The 20779-nt window shown below is 37.9% G+C and overlaps 1 protein-coding gene across 9 annotated transcripts in view; it reads right to left on the bottom strand.

The window, feature by feature from the left end:
* DOCK10 (dedicator of cytokinesis 10) overlaps positions 1 to 20779 on the bottom strand; it is a 301945-nt gene that overhangs the window by 143648 nt on the left and 137518 nt on the right. For 8 of the 9 annotated variants that reach the window (XR_002825555.1, XM_023740106.1, XM_023740109.1 and 5 more), the window contains exons 3-4: positions 18925 to 19014; positions 2779 to 2861 (exon numbers count right to left, since the gene is read on the bottom strand). Coding sequence is in view for 8 of the 9 variants with exons in the window: in XM_023740106.1 (XP_023595874.1) it covers positions 2779 to 2861; positions 18925 to 19014 (173 nt within the window). In the remaining variant the exon portion in view is untranslated. Of the gene's footprint in view, positions 1 to 2778; positions 2862 to 18924; positions 19015 to 19162; positions 19459 to 20779 lie in introns of those variants that run through there. The other variant, XM_023740110.1, reaches the window with a different exon arrangement.

Genomic DNA, 20779 nt, shown 5'->3' with positions numbered 1-20779 from the left:
AAGAAATAAAGGGCATTCAAATTGGTAGGGAAGAAGTCAAAGTATCTCTATTTGCAGATGATATGATCTTATACACAGAAAAACCCAAATCCACAGGAAAACTACTGGAAGTAATAGAACATTTCAGCAAAGTTTCAGGATACAAGATGAACACACAAAAATCAGTTGGATTCCTTTATGCCAACAAAGAGAACCCTGAAGAGGAAATCACCAAATCAATACCATTTACAATAACCCCCAAGAAGATAAAATACTTAGGAATAAATCTAACCAGTGAAGTAAAAGATCTATACAATGAAAACTATAAGACACTACTGCAAGAAACTAAAAGAGACCTGCCTAAGTAGAAAAACATACCTTGCTCATGAATAGGTAGACTCAACATTGTGAAAATATCAATTCTGCCCAAAGCGATTTACAGATACAATGCAATCCCAATCCAAATTCCACCAGAATTTTTTAATGAGATGGAGAAACAAATCACCAACTTCATACGGAAAGGGAAGAGGCCCCGAATAAGTAAAGCATTTCTCAAGAAGAAGAACAAAGTGGGAGGCCTCACACGACCTGATTTTAGAACCTGTTATACCGCCACGGTTGTCAAAACAGCCTGGTACTGGTACAACAGATACACAGACCAATGGCACAGAATTGAAAACTCAGACATAAATTCATCCACCTACGAGCAGCTGATATTTGACAAAGGCACAAGTCCATGAATTGGGGAAAAGACAGTCTCTTTAACAAATCGTGCTGGCATAACTGGATATCCATCTGAAAAAACTGAAACAAGACCCATACATCACAGCATGCACAAAAACTAACTCAAAATGGATCAAAGACTTAAATATAAAATCAAAAACGATAAAAATCATGGAAGAAAAAATAGGGACAATGCTAGGAGCCCTAATACATGGCATAAACACAATAAGAACCATAAGTAACAATGCACAAGCATAAGAAGAGAGACTAGATAATTGGGAGCTCCTAAAACTCAAACACTTATGCTCATCAAAAGACTTCACTAAAAGAGTCAAAAGACAACCTACAGACTGGGAAAAAAATTTTTGGCTATGACAAATCTGATCAGCGTCTAATCTCTAAAATCTACAAGATACTGCAAAACCTCAACAGAAAAAGACAAATAACCCAATTAAAAAATGGGCAAAGGATATGAACAGGTACTTCACCAAAGAAGATATTCAAGTGGCTAACAGACACATGAGACACGTGAAGAAATGCTCACGATCATTAGCCATTAGAGAAATGCAGATCAAAAGTATAATGAGATATCATCTCACCCCAACAAGGCTAGCATTAATCCAAAAAACACAAAATAATAAATGCTGGAAAGGTTGTGGAGAGACTGGAACACTTATACACTGTTGGTGGGAATGTAAAATGGTACAACCACTTTGGAAATCGATTTGGTGCTTCCTTAAAAAGCTAGAAATAGATGTACCATAGGATCCAGCTACCCTGCTCCTTGGAATATATCCTAGAGAAATAAGAGCCATCACACAAATAGATATATGCACACCCATGTTCATCGCAGCACTGTTCGCAAGAGCAAAAAGATGGAAATAACTTAGGTGCCCATCAATGGATGAATAGATAAACAAACTATGGTATATCCACACAATGATAAAGAACAACGATGAAGCCATGAAACGTAACATGGAGGAAGTTGGAGGTCATTATGCTGAGTGAATTTAGTGAGTCACAGAAGGACAAATATTGTATAAGACCACTATTATAAGAAGTTTCCTGAATACAATCAAACACCTGGAGGGATACAGTAGCAGGGGTAGGGGTCTGGGGACCATGCTTTCAGGGGACATCTAGGTCAATTGGCATAACAAAGCTTATTAAGAAAATGTTCTGCATCCGACTTTGGTGAGTGGTGTCTGGGGTATTAAAAGCTTGCAAGCGGCAGTCTAAGATGCATCAATGGGTCCCAACCACCTGGAGTAAAGGAGAATGAAGAACACCGAAGACACAAGGAAAGTAGTGGCCCAAGAGACAGAAAGGGCCACATAAACCAGAGACTTCATCAGCCTGAGACCAGAAGAACTAGATGCCGCCCGGCTATCACCAATGACTGCCCTGACAGGGAACACAACAGAGAGTCCCGGATGGAGCAGAAGAAAGGTGGGGTGCAGAACTCAAATTCTAGTAAGAAGACCAGACTTAATGATCTGGCTGAGACCAGAAGTCATGGTCCCCTGACTCTCTGTCAACCCAGAACTAAAACAATTTCTGAGGCCAACTCTTCAGACAGGGATTGGACTGCACTGTGGGACATAAAGTGATACTCTTGAGGAGTCTGCCTCTTAGCTCAAGTAGATACAAGAGACTAAAGGGGCAGCTTCTGTCCGGAGGTGAGATGGGAAGGCAGAGAGGGTCAGGAGCTGGTTGAATGGACACGGGAAATCTGGGGTAGAAAGGAGGAGTGTGCTGTCACAGTATGGGGAGAGAAATTAGAGTCAATGTATGTATAAATTTTTGTATGGGAAAAAATTTAAAAAAAATAAAATAAAGCTCACGAACAATATAATGATAATCTAAAACTTTGGTCACAAAACTAAATAAAATGATATCTATATCTCACTTCAAACTCTGTGAGCAAAGAAACTTATGTATTTTTGAACAAAATGTTCTATCGCAAATCTTATTTATAATGATGTTACATAGATGTACAAGTATTCAATGGCAGAACTTGGACAGAAAACACATATACATGAAAAATCCCACGCAGCACTCATGGCAGCTTCTTACCGGGGTAACTGCCGAACGTCTCCAGAATATTGTTCATATTTGTAGTTTACCACATGCCACTGGGAGCTATAAAATTTACAAGCCTGGAAGAAAAAAAATGACAGTTAAAAAAATATATTAAAAAAAAAATCAGCAGTTCTGGTAAAAAGCATGGTGAGCACAATTCTTCATAATCTTCAGGGTTAAAGTGACTCTATTAGTGATTTTAAGGTAGGTAAGGGGCTTGCTGTTTATAATCACTTTTCATTTTCCGATAAAATTAAAAACTAAACCTGTCCAGACTCATGAGTTTGGAGGAGGATCCCTTTAACATATTTATTCTATTCTACTCCATGAAGGAAAGCCTGATTTAATCACCTGCTGAATCACACCGGAAATGTTGCTAACCTCAAGTACAGTCATTCTTCAATTTTTCTTGGCAACCCTTTCCATTATCTAACGGCTCTCAGCAGTGAAAGATGTTCTTCTTATTTATGTGCAATCATTTTGTCATAATTGGAGCCCATTTCTTCTTGTTTCTCCTTGAGCAACTAACCTTTTCATTTTTACATCACTCCCCTTGTCAGCCTGGAACGAGTTTTTCAGTTTTATACCATTGCCTTCTGAGGGCTGCTTTCTCCATGATTATTCATGGAAAACTTTTAAAAGCGAAGTTAATATCACAAAATCTTTGTCTTACATTGATATACAACGGCTGATTTTAAAGTGTTTATTGAAGGCAAATATTTTCCTAACATCTACTATGCACCTAGCACAAATCATAACGGGAATTTCACTGAATGGCTTTTAAGACTCCTTTAAATTCTAAAATTCCATGATTCTGGGGATTAAACAGCTAACAGGATTACAAGGGGATCTTGTTGTCTAGCATTAGTGGAGAAAAGGAAGAGCAATAAATGCACTGCACTGGGAGGAATAACGGTCTGTGACTGTCTTTGTAACCAAGAAGGGGAGAGGCAAGGAATCTTTGATTTACGAGAAATCATTCAAGATGCAGAACTGCTGCAGCGAAGAAAGAAAAATGAATGAGGAAGGGAGGGAGAGAATGGTCCAGAGGGAAGCCTAGAGAAGTTGATGGAGAACATGGGGTAAGAGCACATGGTTCAAGATGCATGGAAAAGGCTGGACAGGGGCTGGTGTGTTCTGGGCCTTTCTGTATTTCTGGGGCCTTGCATCCACTCTGGGTTTCTGAGACCTTGAGTTCTCTCAGCACCAAGGCTTTATTTGTTCAGGAAAGTACCCACACACAAATCAGAGCACCCTGAGAGCAAAACAATGAGCAGGACCAGGACAAAGACAGGATTAGGAGGGTGGCAGAAATGATAACAAGAGAAAAGAAGAGTTTAAAAACAATAGCAACAACAAGACTGAAAAACTAACGCAGAGAACAGTAAAGGCATGAAAATTCAGAGAACTGGTAGTGACCAGAACGAATGGAGAAGAGGAGTGTGAACAAAACTTAATATTTAGCTAAAATGAATTTATTAACTAGGCAATTCCAGAGCCAATTCTGCAAATAACACGTCTCTGGCATTAGAAGGAAATCTAAGCTTTAGCTCCTTAGCTAAAAAGTCACATCTTCATTTTAGATAAAGGTTCTAGGAACTTAGGCAAGTGGCTTAAGCTCACGGCACCCCAAATCATGGAGTTAGAAGCTTCACGACTATAGTTCTTTCTCACTCTTGTTCTCCCTTACTCCCCTTTCTATGTATCTTGACGTTTGATCAGAAATGAAACAAAAAAGTGTATTTTTAAATGCAAAACAAAAAGCCATAAACCCATTTTTCAAATCTGGAGGCATTTCTTCTCAATTTATTTTTCTCGTTCACAGTTTTACCTAGTTCCCTTCTAGGTATATATATGATTTTGAATTTTTTTAATTTAGTTAATGACATAGTCTAGAGATTACATTTTCTTTCTATATTTTATGGCTGCTTTAAATAAGTAGAATAAAATACCATACACTAATTTACTAATTTATGGATAACACTGGAAAGAATGGAAATTCCAGAACACTTAATCGTGCTCATGAGGAACCTGTACATAGAACAAGAGGCAGTTGTTCAAACAGAACAAGGGAATACTGAGTGGTTTAAAATCAGGAAAGGTGTGTGTCAGGGATGTATTCTTTCACCATACTTATTCAATCAGTATGCTGAGCAAATAATCTGAGAATCTAAACTATATGAAGAAGAATGTGGCATCAGGATTGGAGGAAGGCTCATTAACAACCGGGGGTAGGCAACCAATGTCACATAACAATATGTGTATTAATTGTTTAAGGAGAAACTAATTCACTCTGTACACTTTCATCTAAACCACAATTTAAAAAAATAGTAAAAAAAACAATTTTCCCAACAAGTTTGATTTAATCTATAATTCACATTTATAATAGTTAACAATAACTTGTTTTTCTTGATTTATAAAGGTAGAGTTTTGGTAAGCTGTATTAGTACTGATTAGCAGAATTCTGGTTTAATCAGATTCCTTCTGAATTTGTTTGCTGGGCTTCACGTATAGGGTGGTGGGTGGTTGAGGATCAACGTTGTAGTAGATGATCCTTTAGAGTCCTTCTAAATCTGAAATTGCTCTGATTCTGTGAAAGCCAGGGCATTTTACAAATACATAAATGTTTCTCCTACATAGTTATGGCATTTTGGAATGCTACACACAGAAAATTATTCTCTATTCTTTGTTCAGCCCACGCGGTCACTCTAAGAAGATCATTAAGAACTATTATAATTATGGCAACAGCTCCTCTTTGTCCAGAACTAAGTTGAAATGACCTGTTGTAAACTCAATCACAGGCTACAACTCTGCTTGTTACAGCAAGGCAACCAACCAACCCGTTACCATCAAGTTGATTCCAACTCATAGTGACAGTGACCCTATAGGACACAGTAGAACTGCCCTGTAGGGTTTCCAAGGCTGTAAATCTTTATGGAAGCAGACTGCCACATCTTTCTCCCACAGAGTGGCTGGTGGGTTTGAACCACTGACCTTTTGATTAGAAGCCAGGAGCTTAACTATTGCGCCACCAGGGCTGCTTTACAATTTTCCCTTCTGACTTCCTATCCTACTGCATCCAATCCAAAATACCAACTCCTTGTACCCTTTAATTTGGAGGGGGTTAGTCTTCTTCAAAGGCGAGACTGTGAATATTGAGCAAGAGGTTTACAGGCTGGTTAATTTTTCCAGATAGTGATGCCCTGATTCACATTTCATTCATTCATTACATTTGTAAGACACTATGCTTATTACCTCTGTGTGTATGTGTTTAGACCCAAAAAAGCTGGCCAATGTCAACAGGGTTGAAAGCTTTTATGCCATTAGGATAAGTGTTTCCTAAACTACATTGTGTCCATGAATCATCTGGAGTTGCTAATTAAAATGCAGGTCCCTGGGTTCCACCCAAGGTCCACTGGATCTGAATTTCTAGAGGGGGCCCCAAGAACTCACATTTTAAGAAGTACCACAGGTGATTTTCAAGGCAGTGTAAAAAATGCTGCTACTTCGCCAGGCAGAATCCATCATTCCACAGGACTGGTAGCATGACTGGGTCCTTGCTGCACTGATTTGCTGATGAACTAAGAAATTTGGGTCCTAGCTTCATACAGCTGACTCTCAAAAGTGTAACCCTCCAGCTTTAACCCAAATGTTGTTGTTAGTTGTTATCAAGTAGGTTCTGACTCATAGTGACCCTACGCACACTGCAACAAAACATTGTCCAGCCCTGTGCCATCCTCAAGATGACTGGTTCAAACAATATTCTGTGTGATCCATAACGTTTTCATTGACTAATTTTTGGAAGTAGATATCCATGCCTTTCTTTCTAGTCTTAGTCTGGAAGCTTCCTTGAACCCTGTCTACCAGGGGGATCCTGCTGGTATTTGAAATATGGGTGGCTTAGGCTTCCAGCATCATAGCAAAATGGAAGCCACCACAGTATGACAAACTGACAGATGGGCGCTGGTTAACTCAAATAAAAACAGCCTTTTAAAGGAATATATTAATTTCAGCACAAGGTTTTATTTATAGTAAGCATTCAATTGATATTTGTTAAATGAATGAATCTTCTATATTATTTTTCCTTTAGAAATGACTAAATGTGACAATTTGAAAGTTCAAAAAATCTGAATACTTTAGAAAACAATGGACAATAGTTCAGGGCATCCTAAGGTACTGTAAAGAAAATATTTCTTGTCTTTTTCTTTTCCCCTACCTTTTACGGCCACCAGTCACTTGTCAGTTTGTTGTACAGTGATGGTTTGCATGCTGCTGTGATGCTGGAAGCTATGCCACCAGTATTCAAATACAAGAAGGGTCACCTTTTGTGGACAGGTTTCAGTGGAGCTTCTACACTAAGACAGACTAGGAAGAAGAATCTGGCGGTCTACTTCTGAAAAAAATTGGCCAGCGAAACTTTTTGGATAGCAGCAGAACACTGTCTGGTATAGTGCTGGAAGATGAGTCCCTCAGGTTGGAAAGCACTCAAAATATGACTGGGGAATAGCTGCCTCCACAAAGTAGAGTTGACCTTAATGGCATGGATGGAGTAAAGTTTTCAGGACCTTCTTTTGCTGATGTGGCACAATTCAGAATGAGAAGAAACGGCTGAAAATATCCATTAACAATCGGAATGTGGAATGTAAGAAGTATGAATCAAGGAAAATTGAAAATCGCCAAAAAATGAAATGGAACAAATAAAGATTGATATTCTAGGAATTGCTGTTGTTGTGTGCCATCGAGTTGATTTTGATTCATAGTGACCCTACAGGACAGAGTAGAACTGCCCCATAGGGTTTCCACGGAGCAGCTGGTGGTTTCGAAGTGCTGACCTTTTAGTTAGCAGCCTGAGCTCTTAACCACTTCGCCACCAGGGCTCCAAATAATGAGCTTGGACAAGTAAACAATGTAAATACGGGGATGACTCCCTTTCAGAATTACTGAGCTGAAATAGACTAGTATTGGCCATTTTGAATAGGACAATCATATGGTCTACCATGCTGGGAATGACAAAAGGAAGAGGAATGATGCTGTATTCATCATCAAAAAGAAAACTTCAAGATCTATCCTGAAGTACAACACTGTCAGTGACAGGATAGTATCCATATGTCTACAAGGAAGACGAGTTAATACAATATTTAAATTTCCGTGCCAACCACTAAAGCCAAAGATGAAGAAATTGAAAATTTTTACCAACTTTTGCAGTCTGAAATTTATCAAACATGCATTTAAGATGCACTGATAATTACTGGTGATTGGAACGCAAAAGTTGGTAACAAAGAAAAAGGAACATCAGTCAAATACATGGCCTTAGTGATAGAAAGACGCCAGAGACTGCATGATAGAATTTTGCAAGACAAACAACTTTTTCATTGCAAATACATTTTTTTAACACTATGTGGACCTCACCAGATGGAATATACAGGAATCAAACTGATTACATCTTTAGAAGAAGATGATGGAGAAGCTCGGTATCATCAGTCAGTACAAGGCCAGGGACTGAACGAGGAATAGATCATCAATTGCTCATATGCAAGTTCCATTTGAAGCTGAAGAAAATTAAAACAAGTCCATGAAAGTCAATGTATGAACTTTAGTATATCACACCTAAATTTAGAAATCATCTCAAGAATAGATTTGATACAATGAACACTAATGATCAAAGACGAGACAAGTCATGTGATAACGTCAAGGACATTATACATAAAAAAGTAAAAGTTCATTAAAAAGAAAGAAAAGAGCAAAATAGATGTCAGAAACTTGCTCTTCAAAGTAGAGTAGCTAAACTGAACAGAAGAAATGATGATGTAAGAGCTGAACAGAAGATTTCAAAGGGTGCCTGGAGAAGACATAGTAAAGTATTATAGTGAAATGTGCAAAGATCTGGAGTTAGAAAAACAAAAGGGGGGAACATGCTCGGCATTTCTCAAGCTGAAAGAATTGAATAAAAAAATTCAAGCCTCGAGTTGCAATATTAAAGGATTCTAAAGACAAAACATTGAATGATGCAGGAATCATCAGAAGAAGATGGAAGGAATATACAGAGTCACCATACCAAAAAAAATTTGGTTGAAGTTCAACTATTTCAGGAGGTAGTGTATGATCAAGAACGATGGTAATAAAAGAAGAAGTCCAAGCCGCACTGAAAGCATTGGTGAAAAAGAAGACTCCAGGAATTGACTGAATACCAACTGAGAGATTTTAAGAAATGAATGCAACTCTGGAAGCTCTCATTTGTCTGTGCTAGGAAATCTGGAAGACCAACCAACTGGAAGAGATCCATATTTGTGCCCAACCCAAAGAAAGGTGATGCAGCAGAATGCAAAAATTATCGAACAGTATCATTAATACTGCAGGCAAGTAAAATTTTGCTAATGATTCAAAAAGAGTTGCAACAGTACATCTACAGAGAACTTCCAGAAATTCAAGCCAGATTCAGAAAGGAACATGGAACCAGGGATATCACTACTGATGTCAGAGGGATCTTGGCTGAAAGCAGAGAATACCAGAAAGATGTTTCCTGTGTTTTATTGACTATGCAAAGGCATCTGACTGTATGGATAATAACAAATTATAGATAACATTAACAAGAATGGGAATTCAAGAACACTTCATTGTTCTCATGTGGAACCTGTACTAGACCAAGAGGTTGTCGTTTGAACAGAACAATGAGATACTGAATGGTTTAAAATCAGGAAAGGTATGTATCAGGGTTGTATCCTTTCAACATACTTATTCAATCTGTATGCTGAACAAATAATCCAAGAAGTTGGGCTATATGAAGAGAATGAGGTGTCAGGCTTGGACGAAAACTCATCAACAACCTGCGATATGCAGATGACACAACCTTGTTTGCTGCAAGTGAAGAGGACTGGAAGTATTTACTGATGAAGATCAAAGATTACAGCCTTCAGTATGAACTATACCTCAACACAAAGAAAACAAAAATCCTCACAAATGGACCAATAAACAACATCATGATAAACGGAGCAAAGACTGAAGTTGTCAAGGATTTCTTTTTTTTTCTTTTTTTTTCACTTGGATTCACAATCAAAGCCCATGGAAGCAGCAGTCAAGAAATCAAACAAGGTATTGCATTAGGCAAATCTGCTGCATAAAACCTCTTTGATGTATTTAAAAGCAAAGACATCACTTTGAGGACTAAGGTGCACCTGACCCAAGCCATGGTATTTGCAATTGCCTCATAATCATGTGAAGACTGGACAATGAATAAGGAAGACCAAAGAAGAACTGATGCCTTTTAATTGTGGTGCTGGTGAAGAATATTGAACATAACATGGACTTCCAGAAGAACCAACAAATCTGTCTTGGAAGAAGCACAGCCAGAACACTCCTTAGAAGCAAGGATGGCAAGACTTCGTCTCACGTATTTTGGACATGTTATCAAGAGGGACCAGTCCCTGGAGAAGGATATCGTGCTTAGTAAAGCAGATCAGCAAAAAAGAGGAAGTCGCTCAATGACAGGGATGGATACAGTGGCTTCAGCAGTGGGCTCAAGCATAGCAAGAATTGTTAGGATGGCACATGACCAGGCATTGTTTTGTTCTGTTGTACACAGGGTCGCTATGAGCCGGAAGTGACTGGAAGGCACCTAAGAACAACTACAACACTCTTTAGAGAAGCATCAGAATCACTTCAAATAATGTTCCTGCCTCAAATAGCAATTTGGGTTTGGCAATGCAATTTGTCTATCTTTTTAAGAGAGTGCTTATTAGATTCTGGATACAAAGTAAATAAGCAGGTGATAGATGGCTTTTTAGATGCAAAATTATTTTTCTTTCTGGCTGCACAGGTTTATCTAATTACACTCTTCCTTTCTTGCCAGGGAGATCAATGCAACCACAAAAGGTACTCCTTTCGGCCCTTAAGCACCACTGCGATTAGTTTTGTATTTGTAAAGGAATAGTGGCAGTTTTCATATACACAGCATTCTTTACAAAGTTTAGAAGTAATTGTGGCTATTTTGTAAACGTTGAAAATGCAGCATCATGAAATGAGGTGAATTAAGACAAATCACGTATTGCAAAGATGTCTGGATAATTTATTGTCCAAGCTAAGACACTTGAGAGTTAAAGGAGACACTATGAACCATAATAACAGGTGGAACATGGGACTCTTCCTGCCATTCTGGATATGTGGTCACCCTCTGCAGGAATATTCTAGAAAGGTGTACTGAAAACATTCTTTTTCTTTAGTTGAATCACATTATGTGTTTCTTTTTAAATGCACTAATTAATTTCTACAGAAGAAAACAAGTTGGACAGGGAAGAGTTTTTCAAAACTTATACTAAATAATGACCCTGGACAAAATAAACAATGGAAAATATAGGTATGACTCCCTTTCAGAAATCAGGTTGTTGTCAGGTGCTGTTGAGTCGGTTCTGACTCAGCAACCCCATGTACGATAGGAGGAAACACTGCCTGGTCCTGTGCCATCCCCACAATCATTGCTACACTTGAGCCCATTGTTGCAGCCATTGTGTCAATCCATCTTGTTGAGGGTCTTCATCTTTCTTTGCTCACCCTCTACTTTACCAAACACAGTGTCCTTTTCCAGGGACTGATCCCTCCTGATTACATGTCCAAAGTACGTGAGACAGAGTCTTGCTATCTTTGCTTTTAAGGAGCGTTCTGGTTGTACTTCTGCCAAGAAATCATAGTGCAATCTTATTTAATGGATTTTGAGTCTTATTTTTAAAAATATTACTTGATATTAGATAAATGCATAAGGATACATGCAGAATGAAAAAAAAAACAAAAGATTGTCATTTCATATGCCAACCATAAATTAAAATTATTTTAAAACTATATTGTTAACCTCGAAATATAAAAGAGCCTGAGTTGTCATTTCAATATCTTTGTTCATTATAAACTGGGAGTGAACCAAAATATTTAGACTGTGTTTTCAAAATGTGTTTTCTTAAAGCAGTTTCAATGAACTGTAAAATTAGACTTTCATAAATCACACCTGTGTCTGACCTGAGACCAGACACTAATTTCCCAGCAAGTTTTCACAAGCAATTTGTCAGAACATGAATAACGGATGGTACTAAAAAATCTTAGTAATATTCTGATCTAACCATTCTTCTCATATAAGGCATAAAACCTGGGTTATAATTCAGTGCAACTGAAATTGAAGGTTCAAACTTAAAATGGGCCTTTTTTTTTTTCTTACACTCCAAGGTCTCTGATTTGTACATCTGTGTTTTCATTTTCCTACCCACGAACATCATAGGATGGTTTTCATTGTGGAGAAGAGGAAGCCAGTTTAGAATTGGAACAGTTTTTCATTTTTGGAGACAAGACTATTAGCTAGGAATTCTCATGAATAGAAAATAAATTTCTTCAGGGTTGTTAATCTTAAATACCTAACCATTTTGCTGTGAAACATAGAACCATTTTGTTTTCAACTTTTTCATCAGTTTTTTTTTTTTTCCCAGATATACTTTATCCTAAAGCCGATAAAAAATAAACGCATTTGTTGAATTCACCTTTATCTATTTTAGCGTGTTTGTTACCATTAGTACTATACATTTAGTATAACAAAATGGGGCAATCCAATTATTTTACAACCATGATAGGAATAATATCATTGCATATAAACACGACTAGGCCAATTATAAGACAACAACATATTTTGATACTTTCCCATTAAAATTTTGAAGTTTCCAATTAGTATGGCTTTACTTGTGCATCTGGAGCCCTGGGTTGTGTAAATGGTTTATACGTTTGGCTGCTAACCAAAGGGTGGAGTCCACCCAGAGGCACCTCATTAGAAAGGCCTCACAATCTACTTCTGAAAAACCAATCACTGAAAACCCTGTGGAGCACAGTTTTACTCTGGCACACATGTGGTCGCTATGAGTTGAAATTGAATCAACTCGATGGCAACTGGTTTTACTTATAAATTTATCTTTAAAAAAACACACCAAAAAAACCGAACCAAACCTGTTGCTTTCGAGTCGATTCTGACTCCTAGCAACCCTACAGGACATAGTAGAACTGCCCCATAGGGTTTCCCAGGAGCAGCTGGTGGATGTGAACTGCTCACCTTTTGGTTAGCAGCTGGCTGTACGAAAATCTTTTAACCTCCAAGACTTTCACAAATGAATTAAGAGCCTCATTTTTCAAAACAAAAACAAAATGCAAAAAAAAAAACAAGTTTTCAATGACAATAATTTTACTCAGAAAGCATCAGGACTTTTTTTTTTTTCCTTAATTTGGGGATTTTTATAGTTGCATTTTTCCCAATTCCTTCAGGAACTTGAATTGTTCATGTAGTCCTGATGCCATATCATAGTTAAGAGTTATTTCTAGAATGAGAAATGCCAGGCTTAACGTGCTCCAGTCTAAACCTAATGGATGCATTAGAATCATTCATCGGCTGCCCAACAATTCAGAATCAGAAACCAGCATTCATTTTCACTTAATTTATTTATACATGCAAAAAACCCAAAATCATTTGTTGAAAGCCTTGTTCGTATTTCTGAGTGACTTCCTGTGCACATTTTTCCACACATAAGATTCAAACAATGTGTATGAAGTCCACTAAACAAAGGCATTTTGGCGAGCAGAATGGATTCTTTATCAACACACATAATAAGCAGTCCAAAATTACACACGAAACATATACAATTAGATTAACTGTAAAAGTAAAAAAAAGAGATTCACTGGTTTCTTGTTTTCTTGAAACAAGATACACTTTATTCTAGTTAGATAAATTTCTTTCAGTCAATAAAAATAGGCAAGGTGAAATACAACTGGTATCATGACCAATGCCTCCCTCACCTCCCCATGAAAGACCATGGTCCCTTGTGAAGAGTGGAAATGTCCTCATCAAGTCAGGTTATTAAGCACATGGCTTAAAGGAAGTTATCAGAGGTTCATATACTAGAGACAGCATAACAAAGTGGAAAACAGCATGGAGCAAGCAGTCCCAAGGATCAGGACCTTAATTCTGGCTCTGTGTGAACTGGGGCAAGTTTCTGAATCATTCAGAGCTCCTTTTCTAGGCTGTAAAATGAAGTAGGAATACCTATGTCACAGAGTGTTCAAAAATACACATAGATGTACCATTTTACTCATCTACAGCTTGATTTTATTTGGAGTCCTGGTTGCACAGTGGTTAAGAGCTACAGCTGCTAACCAAAGGGTCAGCAGTTTGAATTCACCAGCCGATCCTTGGAAACCCTATGGGGCAGTTCTAGTTTGTCCTATATGGTTGCTATGAGTCGGAATCGACTCGACAGCAATGAGTTTTTAGTTTTTATAGCTTGAAGTTAGCATAATTGCTAAGTATTTAAGTGGATATATAATTAATCTATAATCTTGTGTGAAAAAATACTTAACCTTACACGTAATAGATAGGGGAAATAATAACAGATCAAACAGAAAAGGGAGAGACCATTCATTTAATCTAACTCCCACTAAAAATACTGTCATTCCAGATTTTTAAAAAAGGAATGCCCATTGCCTTTCCAAAGAGGCTGAGAGTTGACAAAGTAGAATGATGTGAGAGACAAAGAAAAATTTTTATTGAGCTGGACGTGTTTCAACTAGCTTCTTGCCAGTTTGCTGTCTAGCAACCATGGTATTTGTCCTTGACACCCCATGGGAAGCCATAGGACATTTTAACACAAGGTGAACCAAGAAGGTTGCGTAGTGCAGCAGGCACTGGAATGGAAACACGTGTTTCTAAAAAAACCTTATAAATTTCAGTGAATTCATTTCAGTGCTGGTTGAATCTGGTTTCAAAAATCCAGTCAATATTTCTCTAAGTGTAGTCCATTGACCCCGTGCAATAGAGTCACCTGGACAAAAACTACAATGGGTTGTTAGTGCAAAAAGCAAGGGAAGTATTCCTTCCAAAGGGTCACTCTAGCAAAGCACCATACTGGCAGTAGGCATTGTTTTTAAGAGCCAAGGAGCTATTAGGGCTAGACAGCATTGGTCTAGACACTGGATCTGTCTCGTTTTAGTTGTATGATGCTAGGTAAGTTTCTCAATCTTTCTAAAAATTAGCTTCTTTGTCATTAAAAGGTGATAATGATGATGATGATGCAGGAGGAGGAGGAGAAGGAGAAACATATGCTTGTAGTTACTGCACGTAAAAGGACACAGAATAGTATCTGGCAGGAAGTAAGCTGTCAATAAAGGTTAGCTGTGATTATCAACTGGGACCAAGGCTTTCTGCCAGTATAATTTTCAAGCTCATTTCTCTGTCTACTGTCTCTAGGACTGACTACTCATGTTCCACTATCATCTCGTATTTACAACTAGGGTTTTGCTTCTTCTCATTCTATAAGGCACAGTTTTCTCCTTTTCTCTGTCCTCAACACCCCTGGTGACAAAGAAAACCTTCCCAGCCTTCCTCTTGCTCTTTATTTTTTTCTTCCTTAGACCAATCCAGTTGAGAAAAATGTGGCAAGAAGATTCATTCCTGTTGCAGAAGAGGGCTGAATGTTCTGTCCTGAGCTTTGCAACATGAAAGTTTGGCAGATACCTGGGATCTAAGATCAAAGGTAATGTACCTGATTTCACCTTCAAGTAGTTCTCAGGAGAAGTGAGAAGCTGAAGGCGGAATGAGAAAAGGAGGAATAACCCAGGTTGCACTAGCTGAAGGGGAATTAAGGTGGGAATGAAGGGGAGGAATTTTCCCCCAGGAAAACATATCAAGAGGAAAGCAAATTTTGTTGTCAACCTGTGCTTTGCTGAGGACGATATTCCCAGAGAACTATAGAAATATAGGGATCAATCTGGACATGTGCAGTTGCTGTACAGAAATCCATCACATTATGAACAAAACTGATGAGCTAAAAACAAATAAATAAAAAAACTAAAGGCTTCCTAAGAACTCTGGAAAAGGTCATCATGTTTGGTACAGCAGAGGGTCAGCAAAAATGATGGAAACCCTCCATGCGATAGATTGATACAACAGCCGCAACGATGGACTCAAACATACCAATGATGATGAGTACGGTGCAAGACTAGGCTACGTTCAGTTCCATTATATATAAGGTTGCCATGAGTTGCAGCTGCCTTGAAGGCAATGGACAACAATAACGAGAACCTTAGAACAATCCTTGGAAGTTTCCAGTGTTGTACTGATCTGCTTTTCAGGCCACCCTTCCCCTTTGGAGAGTAGCTATACTTGAAACCTTGGTTTGATCCAGAGATTGGAGGGCAGGGGTTCTGAATTTGTTCCAGGATTTAGGATGTGAACTGATTGGCTCCACCTCTAGGTGTGCTTGACAATTTAAAATGATGAGGTGGTAAGAGACAAGAGCTGAAGCAGCCTGGCACCCAGATCCAAGACCTCGGGGAACCACAGCAAAGAGCTAAGAACCCTTGGTTCACGTGCTAACAATTTTCAAAGCGCATAAGGGAATTGTTGAAAACTGGAAATAGACATGTGCCCAATACACCCAGAAAGAGGGCCAAATGACCAGTAAAAGTCCCTAAAGTCATGAAAACATTTATGAATCTATAGTAATCATAAAAATAATTAAGAAACAACTTAATTGGCTTCTATGACTGGCAGACAAGCCCAGAAGAAAGAATGATAAAGCTATACACATATGGGATTTTTATTTTTCCTCATATAAAACAATAAAAAAAAGAATCTGAAGTAGTCTGTGACTACCCAACAACCTGAAGAATAATATTGGATTTTAACTTTTGGAGATAAGTCTAAGAAACAGGCTTGGGTTGCTTCCAATTCTGGCAGTGTTTTAAAATATATTCTAATTCTTTTTTTCCAAAATATTTTTTAATTACATTTATTTGTGGTCATGGTAACAACACAGAATTATATAAATTTAAAACCAGTTTCTCCCTTTCCCTTACACTTTTGAATATGTTTTTGATAACATAAGGAAGACTGTCTTTATGAGCACTCAAAGGAGGGTAAGAAGAACTCTTGTTAAACATGATAAAGAGATGCCAGAACCAGCATAAAACACTGTGTTTCATAAATCATCAAAGATGCTAAAGGCTTTCCCCTAAAATCAAGAATAGGACAAGATGCACAATGTTAGCCTTATGATTCAACATTGCTTTAGATTAAAAAAAAGAGAGAGAGAGAGAAAATCTAAATAAGCAATATAGTTATTGGAGAAAAAGGAAATTTTCATTGTTTGCAGATGATATAACTGCACACCTAAAGATTTAAGAAGAACTATCAAAATGAGAATGAGTCCTGGTAGGGCAGTAGTTAAAGTGCTCAGCTGCTAACCAAAAGGTCTGTCGTTCGAATCCATCAGCCACTCAGCGAGAGAAAGATGTCAAAGTTTGCTTCCATAAAGATTTATAGCCTTAGAAACCCTATGCGGCAGTTCTACTCTGTCCTGTAGGGTCACTATGAGTTGGAATTGACTCCATGGCAATGAGTTTGTTTTTTTTGTTATAGCTAGCTTACTAAACTCTCTTATTCTAAGAACCCCACTGCTATCGACTCAATTCCAACTCATAGCAGCTCTGTAGGACAGAGCAGAACTGTTCCATAGGGTTTCCAAGGAGCGGCTGGTGGATTCAAACTGACGACCTTTTGGTTAGCAGTCAAGCTCTTAACCACTGCACCACTAGGACTCCAAGCTAGCTATACATATTCAAAATCATTAGCTTTGAAAAAATATTAGCAATTAGTAAGCAAAGGAAATGGATTTTTTAAATCGCACACACATTTGTAACAAAACTATAAAATAATCCCAAAATAAATTTAAAAACAAAGTTAAAAACATTTATGACGAAAGTGCAATATTTTACTGAAGAACACAAGAGAAGTTCTGGTCAAAATGTTCCTAGTTAAGAATTGAATATCATAAACATTTCAAATCCTTTTCTAAGTTAACACATATATTTTTTGCAGGACTTTTTATAGACCTGATCTCAATAATTCTCATATCAGTACTGAAAATAATTTATCAACATTTATTTCTAAATGAACAGAGATGCCCTACTAGATAACAAGACTTCCTCTAAGGCAACGATAAACAAAATACTATCGTATTGATGTCACACATTATTTTTATCAGTAAATGTGGAAACAGTATATTCAGATATCCTGATACTATCTGAAAATATTAATAAATCTGTACTTTTTTCTACCTCGTTACAAGGTGTCATAATTCAATGTGGACTTTGGGAAATAAACATGAAATAAATGGAATTGGAAAAAAATCAACAAGTATTTTTATGGCAAAAGATGATCTAGGTCGAATAATACAACATACAATATGTATAATGAAAACAAAATACGTATGAGATTCTGATTGTCCAACAGTATACTATGTATACTACTAAGGCTAGCTTATATTAATATAAATATGTTTAAGAGGTGAGAAAAGATTTTGCTATTGTATGTAATTTTAATTAAATTCTAATTCAGACACACCACTTTCTCAGAATTAAAGACTCCATTACTTTCAGCTTGACCTGGGCTGGGCTAACTTTTGTCATTGTGGACTGTCTTCATTCATTCATTCAATCAATCATTTATTTATTCATTTGATAAACAACTACTAAGTAGTTGCTATGGGCCAGCCTGGTGGGACCCAGAGGGAGCTGGCCAGGCCCAATCCCTGCCCTAAAGCAGCCTGCAGTCTGGTTGGGCAAAGAAGTACTTTTACAAGCCTCTCATACACCAGCTGAATGCAAGTGCATGCTACACAAACAGACTTTTATCAGTCGCTTAAAAATGTCTACAGCATCTTTATCATTAATTATTTCCATAGTTAGTACTTGAAAGAAATGTAATACACCTCTTAAAGTAGAAACTCTATTACCCAGAATTCTCACATAATATAACCTTTCCTACAACTCAGTCCAAATAACTGAAATAACGTTAAATGTCTCTATTGAGTTCTCGAATATTTCTCAATGTGGGGATTTTAAGCAAAAGCAAAAGGACGGGGGAAAAACCCACCAAAGCGTGAACAGAAACCATATAATGAAAACTACTTAACAGGAAGATGGAAAGCACCTACAGGTGATGAAGGCTGGAAGGCATGAACTAATCACAGCCATTGGAAATCTCTGAATAATAACAGTAACATTGTATTCAGAGCTACCTGAAAGAAACCAAAAGATTTATACATAAAGGAATAGAATCATCACATTTACCTCTTTCACCAGTAAACTTTCTGCTTTGTTCGCTGCATCTTCAGGTACTGTTGAGTACAAGGTTCGGATATCCCAAGATACGGTGGCTGTCTGAGAAGAACAAGGAAAATAAATTAAGCCCTTCAATTTAAAAGCATTGAGCAGACCACCAAACTACAAATACAATGGGGAAGCTATTTTATATCTTCACATTTAAGGATAACAGAAGTTTTAACGTAGAAACTTCTCTAGTTCTTACCAAGTTAATCTCTAGGGTGGGAGATCTGAACATTCCTTTATCACTACTGGCATTATTACAGCTACTGTTTTACCATTGAAGTTCACAACTGTGAGCTCAGTTTCCCTCCCTACAGAAAACAATAACTTCGGCATCTATATTTTTTGACTTTGGTGTATTTCTATTGGTACCTTTATTTTATTTTTAATAATGCTAGAACCAATAGGAAGTGAGAAAACTTCAAAAGTAGGCGTTACTTTAATCCTATGGTAAACACCTTTTTGAATAACCACAGATTAAACTTGGCCCCTTTTAGAAGGAGTGTGTGTGTGTGTGTGTGCGTGTGCGCGTGTGTGTGCGTGTGTGTGCGTGTGTGTGCGTGTGTGTGCGTGTGTGTGTGTGTAGGGGGTATGTGAGGAGCCCTCTTTTTGTTGTCTTTTTTTCATTGAAACAAACAAAATATTTTCTAACCTCAATGCCAATCAAACAGTCTATTGAATGAATATACACAAACTAAAAGTATGAAGTATACTTTGATTAAAACCTCCAAAACAGAATTTCATGGATTGTGTCCTCTTTACAGATCTTTAACTCCATCCAGCTGGGGAGAAAGAGATGTGCCAGAACAATAAGCTTCCATCACCAGCCATCTGCTTCGTTTAGTCTGCACTCCTCGCCATTTCAGGGTTGCTAGGATGATCAATCTGTTAACACCCACAGTACCAACACTGTGACCTGTTGTACTGCACGTCCCCGAAAACTACAAATGATTCATCGGGATTTCTAAAGCACAAATTAAAGTTTATTTAAACTGCTCTGCATGAAGGCTATTTTTCTAGCCTAAATTGTTGGAACAGATGAGTCTCAAGAGCGATCCTTCATTTCAGAGAAGATGGGTAGGGAAGGGGTCAGGGGATTTCAGTCTCCTGAGTTCACAGCTGCTGCTGATGCAGCCTCTGCCACTAAGTGCCACTATCATCCCCTTGCTTCCAACCTAGCCTTTTATTTTCTTCAGATCTCCCTTTTTCTTCATCCCTGAAGTCAGCTCCATGAGAGCAAGGCATTTTGTTTGTTTTCTTCACTGGTACAACCTTAGTGCCAAATAAGGTACTTAAATAATTTTTTGTTGAATTTGTTGAGTTTGTGTGAGCATATCTGCGAGAGTATGTGTGTGTTTCTGTGTGAACATGTGGCATGTGAGAGTGTTACTCTATATGTGTGGTTAGTGAGTGTGCATGGTGAATGTGTATGGTGTGTGGTATGTGTGTGTCTATGTGGGTCCATGTTTGCACGAGTATGTATAAATGGGTAGTGTGTGACTGTGAGTCAGTGTGAGTGTGTATGTGTGCTAATGTTAGTACGTGTGTGTAGTGATTATGAGTGTCTATGTGAGTGGTGTGTCGTAAGTGAGTGTGTGTCTGTGTTATGTGTGTGGTTTGTGAGAATGTGCATGTGTGGTATGTGCATGTGTTATGTGATTCTGAGTGTGTGTGGTATGTGAGCGTGTGACTGTGAGTGGTACGTGAATGGAAATGTGTGTCTGTGGGAGTCTGTGTTTCTGTGTATGTGTGTGGTGGGTATATGAGTATGTGTATGGTGAGTGTACGAGTACTGTGTGGTATGTGTGTGCATGGTGTT

The sequence above is a fragment of the Trichechus manatus genome, unplaced genomic scaffold (genome assembly GCF_000243295.1).
Source record: "Trichechus manatus latirostris isolate Lorelei unplaced genomic scaffold, TriManLat1.0 scaffold00147, whole genome shotgun sequence".
Classification (NCBI taxonomy): Eukaryota; Metazoa; Chordata; class Mammalia; order Sirenia; family Trichechidae; genus Trichechus; species Trichechus manatus.
This window is presented reverse-complemented; position numbering and strand designations above follow the sequence as displayed.